Source organism: Tupaia chinensis, unplaced genomic scaffold (assembly GCF_000334495.1).
Source record: "Tupaia chinensis unplaced genomic scaffold, TupChi_1.0 Scaffold000545_1, whole genome shotgun sequence".
In the NCBI taxonomy this organism is placed as follows: domain Eukaryota; kingdom Metazoa; phylum Chordata; class Mammalia; order Scandentia; family Tupaiidae; genus Tupaia; species Tupaia belangeri.
In genome coordinates this window covers 1259449-1279393 of record NW_006160057.1, presented here as the reverse complement: position 1 = coordinate 1279393, position 19945 = coordinate 1259449, and the positions used below count along the sequence as shown (strand labels likewise).

Here is a 19945-nt window from a genome sequence, read left to right as displayed (position 1 = left end):
CCGAAAAACTAAAAATCGGGAAGTTGGAGTCTGAGTAAGTGGGATGAAATTGTGCTCTGAAATTTAAGCCAGTCTTTCAAGAGCTGAAGCACCTAAAGCAGAGTTCAAACAAAGGCTGTAGCCACGGAAGGTTTGCTGAGGGATATGAGTAAGTGGGTCTTCCCCAGCAGTGTGAAGTCATCAGGCCAAGGTAATGCTTCCCAGCGGCAGAGTAAGCCCTGTGTTGGGGGTGGGGAGGAGGAGGGAGCGGAAATAATGTATGGTACTTTGCGATGACCCCTGGAGACTGGGTTGGTTGACTACCTCGTAGGGCAGTAAAATTCTTGACCTCTAGTCACACCCCCCAGTAACACATCCTGCCCCACTTGTTGAAAGCATCACTCCCAGTTTATTTCACTTTTCTGTTTGGGCTCATTCATTACTGCCCAAATATGTGACAAGGACCAAGAACCCAGTTTTCAAGGTCTGGTCAAATTGGAAAGAAGTTTACAACTCAAAAAATCTTCAGAAGGAAAAGAAAAAAGAAAGACATCTATTTTATCCTGTAACAGTTTCCCATAACCTAACTTGTAAATTCACTCTCATTTTTTCCTAAACAGTGCCACCTACTGTCTGTTCTAAGTCACCGAAAAGCCTTAGAGCAAAATCCAAAAAGTAAGGGGGGGGGGAACAGTAACCAAGAAATCGAACTCTCCTCAGCCTTGAGACATTGGAGGAAAGATGAGAAAAGGCATCTGGAGACGAGAATAAGTATTTGACTCGTTAACTTCGTGGAAGGCTCGCAAGAAGCAAAAGCCATTTAAGCCATTTCCTTAGAGATGGTTATATTATTTTTAAGCGCAATATTTCGAGTTCTCCAGCCATTTTAATAATATTATACTTTATTTTTAATGCTCATTGTTTCACGGTTTTGTATTTAAGAGTATAGGTTGATCCAAAAAACAGAAAAACAATTATTTGCCTTCTGCCCACCCAAGGCGGAAACTGTTTAAGAGGGGTTTTGACACTTGATGTCAGCTCAGAAACTTTTGAGTTGGCGAGAAGAAAGGGTTAACATAGTGGTATACCAGCCATGGTCTTTTTAGAATCCAGGCAAGCTTCCAGAGTCTCCAGGTACGTACACACACACACACACACACACACACACACACACACCTCCTTCCCAACTGTCTCTCCTTAGGGTGGTTACTTAGCTGGAGGGCACCATTTGACTTTAAAACAAATTACTTAAGCACTACAGGGAGTTTATTGCGAAGAGGGAATCCTTGTAACTCGGGAGTTAGGGATATCCACAAAGCGCGGTCTGCCAGCTCCGCCGCTGGAAGAGAGGAGGGAATCAGGTGGGGGCCAGCCTGTGCGTAGCGCCTTTCTCTGCACACGTTAGCAATCAAGTTAATTGAATTCATTGGAGTTTAGAACCGGCCTCGAGCTCAGAGAGGGCTTTGAATGGCCAATCTCTTTCTCCCCCTCTCCCCCTCCCTGCCTCCCGCCCTCCTAGTCCCCTCCCCTCAGGGTTCCCCAATCCCCACCTCCCTTTTCCACTCCCCCCCTTAGTCCTATTAAAACACCCACCGGCTCACATGTTAAGACCCCCTTAAGTTGGAGGAGGCAGAAAGGCAACTACAGCGAGGAAAAAGAAGTCAAGACCTTCTGGAAAGAATTACACAGTCCTGGCTTCGAGCAGCCCATTGAACCAGGGACTTGAACCAGCCCCAGCCAAAGACTTTTTTCCCCCTGATTCTGCGCTTCCTGGGTTCTGCTAAGTCTTCACCGGACTTTTTTATTTTATTTTTATTTTTTTAATTATTCGAAAAGGAGACTTTCCGTTAACAGGGGTAGGGGGACTGGAGCAAAAATATAATTTATTTTAAAGCACAGATTTTTTTTTCTTTTTGGTAAGAATTAGAAGATTGAAATGCAAAGAAAATAATAAAGAGACTATTAGTAAAATTTCCACTTAAAGTGGGGAGAACCAATCATTTTAAAGACTCCCCCATCCTTTTTAAATGTTGTTTTTAAATTTCTTATTTTTTTTGGCCGGTCGTCTCAAATTCATCTGATCTCTTATTACCTCAATTTTGGAAACGGCACACCACCGACCCTCCGGGACCACACAGACAGGCTGAGGACGAATTTATGACCAAGAGTTGAACAAGGTACGTTACGCTGGCGCGTTTTGGTGAACGACGAAGGTACTCAGATAGCCCAGGGAGAGGGAAGAAATTATCCACTTACGTGTTAACATATTTTTGTTTAAGTCAGTTTCGATAGAAAAGTTTGAAGTCCCAAAATTTCCACCAGACGGAAAATTAGGCGGTATTTCAGATCACTGTCAGGTTTAGAAACATATCCCTGATTCTTCCCATCCCAGAGGCTCTCGCCAGAAATCCGCTGCTTTTCTGGGCATACAGGTAACCTCTCTGCACGTCCCGAGATGTACTTTTCCATTCTGCATCTTCCAGAGCGGGAGAGCGTTAGGAAACAAGGATTTCCACTGTGTAAGAAAAGTGCATTCTGCACAGAAGCCCCCTTGTACCTTACTTTCTCACTCTCGCTTTCCCTTTCTTTCTGTATTCCTGCACACGCCGCGTGTGGGGAGAAAAACCCTGGAGCAGCCAGCGCGGTTCTCTTTTGGTGAGAATTTCTCTTCTTGCTTGGCAGATAAAGGGTTAAGCGGTCCGGGCATCCAGCTCCTAAGAGCTTAAGCTGGGACCCCAGAGAAGGAGGGTCCTTCCCACCTCTTCGCAGCTACCGGCGTCGCTCGGCCACTCCCCCCTCTCCCTAGCCGCCCCCCTCCTTTGCACTTCCTGCACCCCATCGAAGTGTCAGGCTGGGTCTGTCCGGCCTCAGCCCGGCCCCGGAAGCCTTACTTGGTAAAGGGGTTCCTGACTCAGGCGGTAGCACTTGCAGACGGGAGCGGGAGCTGGGCGCGCATCCCTTCTTTTCACAGGCCAGCCAACCAGCCGCCCGGGGGCAGGGCGTGCGTGGGGACCGCGTGCTGAGCTCAGGCGGCTGCAAAGTCCCGGGAGCCAATTCCGACGTGGCACCGAGCACGCCAGCGCTTTCCACAGCTGCAATTGGGGGCACAATCCACTGGGGGACTAGGGGACCGGTCCGGAGCGCCCAACCGGGGTGGGGAGGAGTCCGCAGGAGCCCGATTGGAGATGGGACGGAAGCCAGAGGCTGGGCTGGGATAATCAACGCGTTGGGCTGAATTCGTCACACTAGTTCCCGCCCAGCGAGAGCCGGCACTCGGAAAAGGGTCCCTGTGAACCGAAGGGCGGATCTGAAAGAAGGGTCTGTGTAAGGGTGAGAACGAGGAGGCGAGGCATTTTCCTCTGGCTAGCGAAATGCAGCCGAGGGGAAACGGCGCTGAAAGGATAATTAAGGCTAGAAAGCGGCTGGGAGCAGAGAGGCGGTGCCGGGGGAGGAAGGCTTACAAGACTCGGGTCCTATTACATAGCCTTAGGTACCAGTTTCCCCCGGCGCCTCTCCCTGCAATCCGCAAACGTCTGCGCTGAGTAGACTCAGGGACACCGCAGGCCTCCGGGCCAGCGAGCTGCAACAGCCGAGATCCACTGGGAACTTGTGGAAGTGCTGTTGGCCCCTCCCTGCCCAGTTCCCCGCCCTTTGGGCGTGCCACTGCAAAGCAGATCCCTGGAGCAACGCTAAGTTCTTCCAACCCACGCGGCTGGGCTGGGATCGCCTCTGACGTCACACGGGGGGGGGAGATGTGACGCAATAGATCGGTAAACCCTGATTGGCTAGTAAGGGCTTCCCCCAAACCCGCAGACTGAGTATATATAGGCTTTCAGCACAAGGTTAAGAGTAAAGCCCAGGAGTTGGTAGATGGGCCTGGCTGGACAACTAAAGCAGCTGATAAGGAGAACAATGGCACTGTCCATTGTAGATTCCAAGGCTTTGGTGCAGATTTCCCTCTGCTGTGAAGGCATATAATAATGAACCTTTCGAGGTGTTAGAAGGAATTGTTTTTTTTAAGGTCATTTTCAAGAACGAAGTTTTTAACGACCCATTTATAAATTGAAACTCATTCCAGGTTTTAAAATGAAAACATATACTTATATAGAAGGGGTTAAAATAAATATATATCCATCAACCTGTTTAGAGTTCAAATTTTAAATTTTATGGAAGAATTTGAATATGAAAAGAGCTCTTAGGTTCCAAAACTTTTCTTGTTTTTCCTTCCAATGTGTGAATATTGACTCGGGTTCATCAAAATAGTCTTCATTACATTTTCTAGGGGATTAATCAGATTATGCATACAGAGGAGGTGTTTTGGAAACACTTCTCATACACCACCAAAGGTTTTCCTGGTAGTTCTGCTATTCTTTTACATTTTTAATGACAGTTTAATGCTTTAAAATATCTATCATGCTGTGTCTATTATGCTGTGTACATGTTTGCAATCCTAAGACAAATAATTCTGGGTTCTAGATGTATGTTTCTGAATTAAATAATTTTAACTAGAATATCATTTCTTGTATTCTTCTCTCCTTATATATAACACCTGAGTTGAATGAATTTTAAAATGTATTTTCGAGTGTTGACAAATGCATATTATCTGAGTTGCTTGTAATTGTACCTTGAATTGAATCCTTATTTACCAAAGAGAGTTATGCAGCTTATAAAATCTTAAAGACTTAATGAGTTGGTCATTAGCATCAAATTTGAATGGCCCACTCCACAAAGCAAAGGTGACATTTAGCTACCTTCCTAGAAAATAAGAATTGTGCAACAAATGAGTAAGAAACTGTTACTAGAAAGTAAGTTAGCTTGGAGCTAATCATTTGTGTTAGGTCTATAGAATATAGCCTCACAGTATTGAATTTCATAAATGATTTTTCATGAATGTTTTCCCTATCAGCAATGATTTCTTTTAAAACATTTTTCCTTGCATTTTTAAACACATACCTTTCACGGATTTTTTTGTTTTTTAAAGACTTTTGCGATAGGGTATGTGTGCTCACTAGAAGGACAGAGACAGAGAGAGGGGAAGTGAGCAATCATTTCCGGGGGGGGGGAGGGGAAGGCCATGCCACAATCCCTTCTCTTCCATTCTCCTCTCTGGATTTTGGGCAAACATGTACATGTGCCCAACACGTTTCAAGCCATAGGGTCTGGGACTCTAACTGCAGCTGGCCATATAGGAGTCAAGGACCTTAACCACCATGCCACCTGCTGCCCTCCCTTTCACTGATTTTATTGGCTCTGTGGGAAAAGTCTATGGATCAAGGTGGAGATCCCCTTTAGCAGTTACCTTACCATTACCTTTCCTTCTTTTCTTCCTTCCTTTCTTTACCTTCCTTCCTTACTTCCTTCTTCTCTTTCCTTTTTTCTTTTTTTTTTTTAATTGCTCACCAGAGAAACAGAGAGGACAGGAGGAAGCCCCCTCTCATCCCCCACCCCCGGTGGGACATGGGCACACCCACAAGCACACTCCATGTGTTTTTTCAAGCACCTGGCTGGGATTTGAACCAGAGTCAGCCCTACGAGATCTGACTCCATGAACCATTAGGCTACAGAGTGGGGCTCACAATTACATTTTAAAACTAAGGGACAAGTAGTATGTTATTACATGATAAGCTTGCTAGCTCTTGCATGAGGTCAGCCCACAAGTTAATGTAATGAGATAATAGAGAATAAACCTGATGTCTTTCTGTGGATTGTTCTCCTTGAACACTCAAATTGAGCTCTTCTACAAAACTCCAAGGACAGAGCCCATGGCAGCTGATGTGGCAGCTGATTGGAAAACACCTGTATAGATGGTTTTTATTACCCAAACGTGTTTTTCTGCTTTTGTATTTGTGTGTGTGTGTGTGTGTTGTTGTCGTCGTCGTTTTGCTATCAGGCACATGCCCTTGCCAGAGAAAGGCAGAGAGAGAGAGAGAGAGAGAGAGAAGGAAAGTGGGAAAGTATCCCACCAGGGGGGATTGCAACACTGCAATTCCCTCTCTGTTTTCCTTTTGGGATCTTGGGTATGCACACACAAATGCCCAGCATGTCTTTACAAGCCACTGGGTCCAGGACTTGAACTGTGCAGTATACTATGTGAGATCTAGCCTGTTTCACCATGCCGTCAGCTGGCCCATTCCAACATAGTTTTACTCTTTCCTCCTCTAGAAGCAACCCAGGTACGTTAAGTATCATCTTAATATATGCAGACTAAGATTACTTCAGTGTATTTGTAATGATATTTATATGGGGTTCATGTATATGCTGACTGCCTTGCTCACGACCTTGGAAAATGTTACTGATCCATGAGCCACTTAAATATAACAAGGTCACACTGTTAAATATTTTATTATTTAAATTAAATATTTACTAATGAATGCCTACCAACTAAATATATCTATACTACAGATAACTTAAAAAATGAATTAAAAGTGTATTTAAGGAGTCTTGAAATCCTATATTGTGGGACCAGCAGTTAGCATAATGGCTATGTTGCTGGACTCCCATGTAGTTGACTGTGGTTCGAGTCCTGGACCCGGTGACTTAAAACTCACACCTGGTGTGTGTGCGTATGTGCCCAAGATCCCAAGAGGAGAATGAAGGAGAAGGGATTGCAGTGTGGCCATCCCCCCTGGGGGGTGATTTCTCTCGCTTTCTGTCTCTCTGTCTCTCTCAGTCTGTTGGGCAAGCCCACGCGCCCCATAGCAAAAACTTCTCAAAAAAAAAAAAATCCTGTGTTGCTAGGCAAACTATAATCTGGCACATATAAACAATAGCCTGTGGATTATCACATGTCTACTACCTTTCTGGTTTTGAACTGGTTACTTTTCATACATGATATCTCATTCTAACCTGCAAGCAAATTTTATAAATGAAGGAAACCTGTCTCTTAAAAGTTCAGCAATTCACTTGAAGGTCATAGTGGTAGTAAGAAGTGTGTACAGAATTTAATCAAAAAATTCTTAAATAAAATATCCTTGAATTGGTCTATGCTACAGGTAAAATAGTCATGTATTATAGGGGTTCAAATTGAAAAGAAAGTACCTTTGATTAAAAGAGATCAGAAAAAAATTGATATTTGTAATACAATTGGCTACATATGATTTTGATCTCTAGAGAGATTTCCCAAGAACCATTGTAGGTACATATAGAACTATGACTTCATGACAAGTGTTTTGTAATTTTCCTCTTTACTGTGAATTAAGGATGGCAAAGTTCAAGAACCAATAGAGCAATTGGAAGAATTCACATCCTTGAGGTAGTGGATTAATATTAATACTTCGAAGGAAGAGAAGTCTAAAATCAAAAGCTCTGGAATCAGTCATTATGTGGGTGACAAGATTTTTAAAAGCCTCATATCCAAACCATGCCAGCTTGGCTCCGGAGTCTTTGTCAGGATAACTGTTGTGGGACTGCAGAGTAAAAGGCAGACTTCAAAGCCATAGGAGAGGAGGCCAGAGGGCTGAAGAGGAAGGCGTATGCTCTAGTAAAAAGACTACTGGGGAAAGGACTTCATTTGGGTACTTTTACTGATTTCTACTTGGGGACAATAGTTCCTACTATGTGTTAAGTTCTATTATTATTTTTTTTTTATATAGAGACATGAGTCTTTGAGACACAAGTCTCTGTGGCCATGGAATGTACATAGATGCTACTTAGAAAATTAAACAGGGCTGAGCTGGCTCCATGTCCTGGTGGGTGAAGCAGCCAGATCCCATACCGCCCACAGAGTCCTGAACCCAGCGACTTGAGAAATATGCTATTCACATGTGCATGCATACCGAAAATTTCTAGGAGGATGGAGAAATGGAAGAGGAGGGATTGTGGCGTGGCCATTCCCTACGGGGAGAGCTTTCTCCTGTTCATGTCTCTCTTTGCCGAGCACTCATGCTGTCTAACCAAAGAAGAAAATTAAACAGGTTACCAGGAGAGTGTGATAGGAGTGAGGATGGGCAGAATGTAGGACTTACTTTAGAAAGAAGTGGTAAACATTGAACATTTTACTCAGTCTGGGTTTTCTTGTCATGTGCATATACTATTTATAATAGGAGATTAATATATTTGCCACCTAAAGTCATTAAGATTAAATAAGATCACACTACTAAATAAAACAAACAAAAATTCCTCCACTGTGTGAAGTCTAATAACGGATAAATAAATGTGAGCAGCCATGATATCAACAACAGCATGAAAGCGTATGAGGTTACATTCATTCATTCAACAAGTATTTATTCAGTACTAACAACAGGCATTTTATGTCTTTGGGGCATTCCAATCTTGTTACTTCTCCTAACTGAGCACAAACTGCATGGTAGCTCCATGAAATTCTTGCCAAATCTGAGATACTTTAAAAGATATTCATATAAGAGGACTCAAAAAGGTTGTGGAAAAAGTGGAAATAAATTACAAGTTAATTTTGGTGCCAAACAACTTTGAAATCCACACATAGTTTTTGTCATGATACACGTTTTCCATGACCCCTTTGAAGACTCCTTGTGTATGTATTTGTTGAATTTGTGGGGCTTACCTTATAGTGTATCAACTATTCCTTAACACTCGGTTTGGCCGAGAATTCTGTCAAGAATAGACATTAGTAAAGAATTGGAATCAAGCCCAATGCCCATTTCTAAAGTCATTAACTGGCTGAAGTCAAATAGTGGAAGGGAAAAAAAAAATCCAAGTTTTATACTACAAGTACTTATGGGACATAGATTTCTGAATCATCTTTGTGTCCAGCAAGCACTAAGCTCTTAAGATTTTTAAACTGAAAACCCTATTTTCCAATGTAACAATAAAGCTGCAGTTCTGACAAGGAGTCTACCTATGAAGCAGAGTATTGAATTAGGGATTGTTTCTGAAGCTCTAACACATATGGTGTCCATACCTAAGAAATCACCCAGGGGAAATGATAAAGAAACACATCCTGTGTCACTCTGTAAGATCCCTCAGTAAAAGCTGGCTCTAAAACATGCCTTTTGCCCTTTGGCCTGAGAGTCTATATGAGTCACACTGGGCAAGACTGAGCTATCTCCCAGACACATAAAGGTTCAATTCTACTCATGTCGCTGTAGTTTACTAGTAACTTTTCCCAGGCTTCAAAAGGACATTCGGTAGACTCCTATGATGTAAGAGGGTGTTCCCACTGAGCTGTGCTCAGCAGATGCTAAGTGAACACTCTCTCTGTCCACGTGTACTGATAAAAGCAAGGAAAATGTGAATAATGGAAAAGAATGGCAGGCAGTTTTTTTACTGGCCGTGGTGATTTTAAACATAAGCTAAACACACACTTAAGCTTCTCCCTGGCAAAGTGTTTTAGTCTCCTTGAAATTTTTCACTCTTGTGAGAATGACTCACGTCTTGGAAATGACAAGCTCCAAGTCTGCTGCTTCCAGCACCTTTAGGCATTGGTTAATGCATCCTTTGGGAGTTTTCAACATCCCGTCAGCTATGTTAATTAACAAGGGATGCTGTACTGGTTTGCCTTTTACTGAAAAGTCAGCATTTCATTTTTCTCCAGCAGTGTGGACTTTCTGTTCATGTGTTGTACTTTTACTAGACTCCCATATTACACATTATGGTATCTTATATATAGCTGCTAGAAGTGGACCACGCATTTGTTTCTATTTTTGTTTTCATTGCCAGAGGGTGTGTGCTCATTAGAGAGAGAGGAGGGGGAGAGAAAGACAGAGAAAGAGAAACTTCCCAGCTAGGCGTGGTTACTGTGCAGTCCTGTCTCCTCCATTACTTCATCTGACAGGATTTGGGGCACACATGTACCCAGCATGTTTCTTGAACAGCCAAAGCCAGGATTCAAACTGCTATTGGCAGTGTGTCATCCTGCTGTCTCTGCACAGCATTGGGCTGATCCCACAAATTAGCTTTATGTTTTCATTTTTAATTTCCTAATTATGTGATACTTTAAACTATATTGCATTTCTGGTTCTTAAAAACAATTTCACAAACACTATTTTGTTACGCCTCACCATAGCTCTTTGAGGGTCTTTGACAAGTCTTATCATCTCCATTTAACAAAAGAAAATAATGTCTGCAAGTTAAAATCCTGATCTGCAGGCTGCTTTGTATTACCTAGGCTAAATTGGCAGGGTGAACTAAATCCCCAAGTGTATAATGGGTAAACAAAAGTCAGAATATTGGGACCAGCAGATGGCAAAGTGGTTACGTCATTGGACTCCCACATAGTCAGCCGCAGTTTGAGTCCCAGACAAGGAGGCTTAAAACACACTAGGAGTAGGTGCATGTATGCCCAAAATCTTAAGAGAATGGAGGAGAAAGGATTGTGGTGTGGCCATCCCTTTTGGGGGGTGATTTCTCTCTTTCTGTTCCTCTGTCGCTCTAGTGAGCACATGCTCCCTATAGCCAAAATCTCTCTTAAAAAAAAAAAAAAAGGAGAAAAAACCTGCAGGAGATTATTTATTGCTAATGTAAAAGTTTAAGGCAAGTAGATATTCCTCTTTTTTTTTTTAAATAGATTTTTACTATAGGGTGCATGTGCTCACCTTAGAGATCGAGAGATAGAATGTGAGAAATCACACTCTGGGGGATAGCAATAGTGTAATCCCTTTTCCTCCATTCTCATCTTGGAATTTGGGGCACTCATGCATGTATACCCAGCCCAGTGTGAGTTTCAAGCCACTGGGTTTGGGTCTCCAACTAAGGTTGACCATGTGGGCGTCCTACACTTTAATCAGTGTCCTTGATTGGAGGGTGACTCCCTTCCATACAGTGGTTCAAGGACCCAGCTCCCTCTATCTTGGGGCTCTGTAATTTTCTAGAGCTCTGATGATGATATATATCAAGCCTACAGAAGGAAAGGAGAGATGGAATTAGGCATAACTTCTCTCTTAAAAAAGACTTTGTAGGAATGTGGTACATTTCAGATTTCTAAGGGAAAGAATGCCAGGGAGGTACCACATCTTACGTACCATTTTTGCATAGAAAAATACGTCATGACAATCCAATAGTTTGTGCTCAGGAAGAAGTCATAAAGTTGCTGAGCAGCCATGATACACTAAATTTTCCAGAAAATGTAGTGCATATCTACTCAGGACCATCTTGATGTGCAATTACATAACGCAGAATGTGAACGTGTGAACAGAGCCTCCTAGAGCCAAGCAGCATTGATGGCCTTGCAGCTGTTAACATCCAAGATACTAGCTTTCTGTGGACAATCAATTATAAGTTTTGATGTAGACTAGGGAAATAGAAATAGTGTATCAAGCAAGAGGTTTCTCCAGGAATCATTATTATGTTTTAATTGTTTTTTTTTGTTGTTGTTGTTGTTTTTTGAGAGGTTTTTGCTATAAGGTATGTGCACTCAACAAAAAGAGAGAGACAGAAAGTGAGAAATCACCCTCCGGGGTGGGGGTGGCCACGCCACAATCCCTTCTCCTCCATTCTCCTCTCAGGATATTGGGCACACACGCACATGCGTCCGGCATGAGTTTAAACCACCGGGTCCAGAACTCGACCCACAGTCGACTACATGGGAGTCCAGCAACATAGCCATTACGCCAACTGCTGGTCCCTTCCCAGGAATCATTATTTAACCTAATTTTCTACTTATTTAGTTATTTATTTAATTTTTTTACTTTTTAAATTTCCGGAGGTCAAGTGTGCTCAGAGCGAGAAAGAGAAAGCATCCTCAAATAGAGTGTAGTCATTCTGCAATCCATTTCCCTTCTTTTCTTTAGCCTATAAGGATTTGAGTCATACATTTACACACTCCAAATGTGTTTTTCAAATTGCCAGGGCTTGGATTTGACCCATGATCAGCTATGTGGGATCCAATTCTCTCTGCAAAAGGCTTAGTGGTATGCTACAGGGGTGGCCTGCCTAATAGTTTACAATTAAATAAATGTATTTAGCTTTCAAAAATTAGTTGAATTAAAGAAAAGAGATTAAGTACTGATTATATGTTGATATGATAGAAACCCCAAAGCTGATATGATTGACTTAAGATGGTGGTACTACACTTATATCAATTATTTATCTTGTGATAATTCATTGTTAGAATGACAAGGAAAATAACACTTTAGGAAAAATATAAAATATGGTTTACCAAGTACACTGTCAATTCTCAGCATTAGGAATGCTTTGAATATTACAAAAAAGATTAAAATCCTCCTCTTCTTGAGTTGCATAAAATCTTATCCAGTAGACACACAAAACTTAAGGATAAATACAAAAGTGGCTATTGTTGATAAGCAAAACATGTTTCAGTTCTAATGTGCTACAGCTTTTAATAGGATGGAAACTCACCTGTTCGATGGAAACTCACCTGTTGGAATTAGCATGTTATTTCTTTAAATTATTTATTATTTCTACAAACATGTTGTGCTTACCCTGTTCCAGCAAAGTTCCCGATACCTAGCATCTAACTTTCTAGAGCTGGTGATGGCTGGAGACAGATGTCTAAACCAAGGAGTACAATTTAGAATTGCAGGTGCTTTGATAGATAACTCATGCAAGATACTTAAGGATGGACAATTTTTAATGACTACAGGACCTTTGGAAATAATTAAGTCTAAACTCTATTACCTAACAGATTAATAATGAAAACTGAGCTCAAGAGAGAGAATGTAACTCCTCCAGGTAGTTGATGAGCTAGAACTAGAAAGCAGGTATCCTGAGCCCCAGTCAGCGGACTACATGTAGATTAAGGGATTCTTGCTGGAGATGAGATGAAATTACACATGAGAAATTTAGCAAAATCTTCTCTGGATTTTTCACTGGTCAGTATTGGTATGGGAGGAGTTACAAAATTATTTCCATGCCTAGCTGTGACCACGTACTTGGAGGGCAGCCTTAGACAGACAAGTGATCTGAGACCCCAAAAGCAGTGTGCCAGCTGTTTGTTCAATACATTATGGTTTTCAGTAACACCCTGCACCATTATCTCATTTGATTCTTAAAAAGCCCTCTGAGGAGTGCCAGAAGGACATCCTTATCCCTCCTTTTCAGATGAGCAAGCTGAGGTGCAGAAAGTCAATATTAGAACTCCTGAATGCTTCCACTCTTAGTGCTCTCCCCACAACACCATGTATTCAACAAGCATGAAACAGGAGTGGTTAACTGACAGTCTAATTTGGTTCTATTACAGATGCATTGTGAGAGGTTTCTATGTATCCTGAGAATAATTGGAACCACACTCTTTGGAGTCTCTCTCCTTCTTGGAATCACAGCTGCTTATATTGTTGGCTACCAGTTTATCCAAACGGATAATTACTATTTCTCTTTTGGACTGTATGGTGCCTTTTTAGCATCACACCTCATCATTCAAAGCCTGTTTGCCTTTTTGGAGCACCGAAAAATGAAAAAATCCCTTGAAACCCCTATTAAGTTGAACAAAACAGTTGCTCTTTGCATCGCTGCATATCAAGAAGATCCAGACTACTTAAGGAAATGTTTGCAGTCTGTGAAAAGGCTCACCTACCCTGGGATTAAAGTCGTCATGGTCATAGATGGGAATTCAGAAGATGATCTTTACATGATGAATATCTTCAGTGAAATCATGGGCAGGGACAGATCAGCCACTTACATCTGGAAGAATAACTTCCACGAAAAGGGTCCCGGTGAGACGGATGAGTCACATAAAGAAAGCTCACAACACGTAACCCAATTGGTCTTGTCCAACAAAAGTATATGCATCATGCAAAAATGGGGTGGAAAAAGAGAAGTCATGTACACAGCCTTCAGAGCACTGGGACGAAGCGTGGATTATGTACAGGTAGGTCTCCGAATTCCTGCCAGGGCAAACATACATTTAAATAAAGCAGCTTTTGTATCTTTCCAGTCATATGCAATAGCCCATCCTTGTCCCCTCTAAACACAGTACTTCTTTCAGTTCATTTGAAAACAACATGACTGTTGAAAGCACATTTTGAAAGAGAGAGAAAAAAAAAAAAACTTGTAAAACTGTTAAGACTATCTATGAAAATGCTTAACTTGTGCAGTGGTTCTGGTTAGAAATCAAGATTGTTTTGTCAGGAGACCCTTCCTTTCCTTCCCTTTCCCTCCCTTACCTTCTCTGCCCCCTTGGATCTGCCAAGTCAAATCTGACGTCATTTTCCACACTCTTAAAATTTCCAGTGTTGTAAGAAAATACTGTCTCCCTGAGCAGAAGGGTCTTAAGAAAATCTGCAGGCTGAAGAGAGGATTATAAAATATTTTTCACACAGACTAGGCAAAATGGGGGTAGTGGGAACAATTTTGATTTGAAAAAGCAAGAAATTCAAAATTGAGAGAGAGCATACAAAAAGGAAAATGAAAACAAACAAACAACATCTCAGAATTAAACCAAAGTAATATTGATTTCATTCCCCAAACAGCATTACCTCACTCACTGCAACTTGACCTTTGAACGCATTTGTGCTTGTGTTTGCTTGCATGAAAATTAGACAGGCTATGTCTTTTATTAATGTCCTGACAGCTCACTGTTGGGTTTCTCTTCTCCTGATCCTCGCTGAGGTTTCCTTCTTTAGAACATTGGTAGTAATGTCCCTGTGAGTTTTCTTATTTTAATTTTCTGCAGATACTTTCATTGAATTTTGACCACCATGATATCAGGAAGGGAGAAAATGTCTTGGTTTTAAATATCCACTGGGACACTCTTTTCCTTAACTTGAAAGTAAAATTCTAGTTTCAGAAGTCCCGTATAATTCTCTAGCAGCCTTAATTGCTATACAGTCAAGCCCAGTGGGCCTCAGTGTAATGAAACATGGATAAGCATTAGCTTTAGAGTCAATTGACGAGTTAATGTTTTAATCACAGATATTACTAGCTGGTCGACCTTGAGTAATTCCATCTCCCCGAGCCTCAGTTTTCAGGGTGGAATAAACCAATCTCAGAAATGGTTTGAAATAATTATTTCAACTAATGTATTATAAGTACTTAGCAAAATTTATTTATGACATTATGGTTAGCATAATGCAAGCTTTTATAGGAATATTGCTATGTATTATACTATCATCTAGTTTTTACTCAAAAATGATAGTATCTGTTAGTTGCCACCACAGGCATTTAATGAATTGAGTTTAGAATCATTTTTTCATTGATACCAATCTGCAAGTTAATCTTACTTCCAGAGAGCTGGTAGAAATTCTCTTCATTTCTGCTAATGATAGAACTTCTATATTTATGATGATTTTAGTTATCTCAGGATGTGTAGTGTTTACACAGAGCAGCCTTGGATGTCAAGGAGAGGATGGTAAGATATTTCGAAAGGAAGACTGAGGAACTCCTAGAAGATGCAAAGGATGAAGCTCTGAGCCTAAAATGAGAAAACATCTGTTTTGATAGTTTGCTTTTGATTTTGGTTGAAACAATTGCTATATATGTCATATTTTATCAACGCATCATTGTATGGATTTTTTTTCTTTCTTTTTTCAACATGCTCCTTCCAGATTCCCTTCTTCCATCACTCTTGTTTTGAATTTTGTTTTGAATTTTGTATCCTTGACAACTTTACACTGTGCCTGTCCAGGAAAAAATAAAGCAAAATATGAAATGTCAGAGTAGGCTTCCTACTATATCCCTAGTCAGGCTTGAGAACTTTCTTTCCCCCAGACCGAAGCCTCCCCTCCTGATAGACTGAGCTGAGCAGCTGCTGTTAACCAGACCTTGATGCCTCCTGGGACTTTCAGCTAGTTTCAAGCGCTCAAGTAAGGGTAAAACACTATTAGCATTCTGAAATTGGTAATTTCATCCAGACATCCCTCATTGAGTCCTCTGATATCTAACCATGTTTGACCTATAAAAATGGCAATTTCATAAGGTTTAAACACTGAACACTCTCAATATTCTTATTCTTTTTAGTTTTTGCCAGATGGCCTGTGGGTTCACTGGAGAAAGATATATTTGGGAAAGAAATCACATCCATCACCACCACCACCACCCCCCAGTGGGAAATGATCATGCCACCCTTCTCCTCCGTTTCTCCCTTCTTTCAGGATTTTGGTCACACATGCACTTGCACCCTGCAGGTTTTTCAAGGCGTCAGGTTTAGGACTCAAACTGCACAGTGGGACATGTGGAATCCATTGTCTTAACCACCATGCCATGAGCTGGCCCATCAGTCTTCTTTTTTGACTGACCGAGGGTTTAAGAACTGCAAAGCAGAAGCTGCAGAGAAAAAAGGGAGAGGGGTTTTGGAGATGCTGGCTGCTAACATTGCAAGTAATTGAGCATGAAGTGCAGATTGGTTAAGGAGGGAAAGAAGCAACGTTCGGGTCATAATACACAAGAGAAAATGGCGGGTGGGAAGAAACTGACTTGCTGACATCCTTAGTAGAAAATACTGTTTAACTGTGAAGAGAGATAGCCAGAAAGATTCTGATCCAGTTGGAACTGGGTCCTGGGTGCTCATCAGTGCTTTTTTCACTTGACCTTGAGTAGATATCTTGCTTATTGCTCTCATGGCCTATTATTTCATATCTTTAGCAGTCTCCCAGTTCCCTATCCAAACTCCTCCCTGCTTAACTACTAACAGATGATATTGCCTCCTCCTGAAGAGAAAAATCAAAAGTTCTGGTTTTCAATGCTGTTGAGATTATCTTTCCTCTGCTTATACTGTTTTAAGACTACCCAATCTCACTTCCTGTATCGAGGTTCTCCTTATCTGAGCTCCTAAACCTCTGGGTCTGCCTACTCAAATGGTTATCAATTATTGCTTCTCCCTTTGTCCATCTCAGCTTTCATCTCTAGTCTTCTCTACTGATTGCCATCTCAGCCATTCAAATAATTAGTGCTGATATGGAAGACTGAAGGAAGCTCTAGTCTAGGAGAAAGCCAATGTGGTAGCAAATTTACTAGATGGTACTAGTGGTTGTTTTTCAAGACAGGCAAAGATAGAGAATCAGAAGAGGAAAAATAATGAAATGAGAAAGGGATTGAAAACTAATAAAAGCAAAATGAGAATGAGGAAGATTTAAAAAATTAATAATCAATGTATTTTCTGGAGAACATTTGTTTTCCAAAAATGAAGAGATTTTGACATGTCTAGGTGTGGCTTAAGTTAGGGCAAAAATTCTGCTTACTTCTTCAAAATAGAAGAAGTTATGGCTTTAAGTGTAATGAATATTGAAGTTTTATAATTGCTCTATTCATATTTCTTATTATGGAACATCCATCTTGCAATTTAATTGGCCACAGTCTATGTGACAAAGAGAGAAAAAAATATACATGTTCTGTGAAAATTTTGTGAATACTTTCTGTGAAATCTATCTATCTATACATATGTGTATATATATATATATATATACACACATATATATAAAATATATTTTTCCTCTTTCTCATGTAGACTGTGGCCATTTAAATTGTAAGATGCATGTTCATATATATGTATATATTCTGTAAAAATGTATATATAAATGTATATATACATATATATACATTCTGTGATGTGCACATTAGGAATTTCTCATGTAGAAATTATACAGTAAACATGAACACTGGGCTGGCCCCTGGCATAGTGGTTAAGGTGCCTGGATCCCACATTGCAGACTGACCAGTTTGAGTCCCAGAACTGGCAGGGTGTGTACATGCTAGCCCAAAATCCAGAAAAGAGAGGAAAATGGAGGAAAGGGGATTGCAGTGAGACCATTTCTTCTCACTTTTCCTCTTTGTATTTTTCTCCAGAAAATCAGTACACATGAACTCTGGCAAAAAAAAAAAAAAAAAAGTATTTAAAAATGAAAAAGAGATGATTTTATTAACTTAATCTACCAGTATCCTAGTTTTCTAGAATTATTTAAGTGGAAAAAAGTTGACTTTATTATTAATGAATTCCATATTTATTAATTGGCTTACTCACTACAATGTGTTTGTAACTCCCAAATAAATACATGTAGTGCTTTGATGGTCATTTACATACTTGCACACATACTGGAAAAAAAGTTGACCATAATGTGCATGTTTCAGCTGAGAGCAAACATGGAGATTATTTGCCTTTTTTTTTTAATTGCTAGACAGCACACACACTTGCCAAAGAGAGACAGAGAGAAGAAAGAGAGGGAGAGGGGAAAGCTCCTTCCCCCAATGGGGTATGGTCACCATAATCCCTTCTCCTCCATCTCCATCCTGTCAGGATCCTGTGCATGCACACACACATGCCTGGCATATTATCAAGCTGCCAGGGCTGGGGTTCACATCATGGTTGGCCAGGTGTGGTATGGCCCCCTTAACCACTCACTACGCCATGGGACTAATCCATGATTTGCCTTTACCTCTAGTTTTTTTTACTGTAAACAATTATACTTTTCATGGTCTATTTATTGCCATTTTTTCAACTTTTTGTGCTTATTTTTGGTAATATAACTGTTTAAAATGGCCCCCTAAGTGTAGTGCTGTAGTTCTGTCTAGTGTTCCTAAGCACAGGAAGGATATAATAAAGATAAAGATAAGTCTCTTTCAGGCATATGTTATTTTGTTGTTGATCATGAGTTCAATGTTAATAAATCAACATTACATGTAAAATGAAGTGTATTTAGATAGAAGTGTAAATAAACTAGTTTACTATGTATTGATCAGTGGATGACAATACTGTGACCAGAAACTAAGAGGAACATAATTCTGTATTTCTGTTAGAAGCTATTTTTCAATATTTGCTGATTCAGTATTCATAGCAACTTTATAGACTTAACTACTGTGAATAGTGGTAATCAACTGTACGTAATATTGACTGGTTCCTAGTCTACACAGGAAGCCTAAGCAACTGGAATATTCTGAGAGCTAGTGTTGAGAATAGTATGTACCTTTGTATCCTTCATTTTGGAGGACAAGATTAAGACTACACTGAAATAGAAATGAGAAAATCTGAATTCTAGAGCCAACTCTCTAATTTACTTGCTATTGGACTTGGTTTCAATTGAATGATCAATTGAGTTGGTAGAACAGATGATGTCTAAGATCTCTCCCACTCAAGACTCTTCACTCTTAACTATTTTAGTTCTTCCGACGGCCTTAATTTTCTCTAGCAACTTAATTTCTGCTAGAGTGAGAGCAAAACAAAAGAGATATTAGAATTTTCTTTTCCTTTATCAGTTATGATCATGTTTTCTGTTTTCTTTCTTTTCTTTCTTTCTATCTTTATTTAAGGACCAATTTTACGATCTTTCTTTAGGATAAAAATTCCAAGCACTTGGAAGAAAGGTGTTGCATGACTTAAACCTCAGAGGTGACAACATTTGGTTTCTACTTTTCCAACTGACTTCTCATTTTTGTTTTGTACATTCAATAACTTTCACTTGTGCTTAAGGTGAAGAGGAAGAGGAAAAGAGAATAATCAAATGATTTTCTTTTTTCTTTTTTCACACTTGAATGCTTGAAGAGATTATAGGTTGACAGAGGCAGGACTTATTCTATAAACATTTGGATAATTTACTCTACCAAGGGAGTTTTATATCTTCCTTATTCCTCTTTTGAAAGTAACAAAGAAGTTCCAGTCTGCTTGGGGGTCTGTAAAAATGCCTTTCTGTTAGCTAGATTTGAGATCTTGTGCTGCAAACTGAATTAGTATTGAGATCATTCTCCCCACCTCCTGAGGGTTTTCCCAAAAAAAAGATTATGTTTTCTTTGAGGGCATTTTCTTTTTCTTTTGAAATGGTTTTAATCATTAATTTCCAAGGGTCTTTCTTACTCTAGAATTCTTAGATTTTATGATTTTGTATTTGCTGCTTAATCACAGACTATTTAACTTAGCTGTACGGTTGCATATAAATTCCATTTACCCAGAATCCAAATAAATAGAAAATCCAGATTTAATAAATGAAGTATCATGCATTATTGACAGTCCTAGAAATTGTTGTAATAAAATTAATAAAATTACCTACACTATGAGCTTTTGATTGATTTTCTTAGTTATATGAAAAATATTAAATTGTGTGCACTATTGTCTATTTGTAAAGATTTTCTTCCTCATTCTTTGGTTTCCCGTACCCCACATGAGCAGGAA

General features: G+C 40.2%; 1 protein-coding gene across 1 annotated transcript in view; it reads left to right on the top strand.

Moving 5' to 3' along the window:
* Window positions 1–1573: 1573 nt before the first annotated feature.
* HAS2 (hyaluronan synthase 2) overlaps window positions 1574–19945 on the top strand; it is a 30683-nt gene continuing 12311 nt past the window's right edge. Inside the window, exons 1-2 of the mRNA XM_006157522.3 lie at window positions 1574–2156; window positions 13094–13720. Of these exons, the coding sequence (XP_006157584.1) occupies window positions 13094–13720 (627 nt within the window). The 5' untranslated portion in view covers window positions 1574–2156. The remainder of the gene's footprint in view (window positions 2157–13093; window positions 13721–19945) is intronic.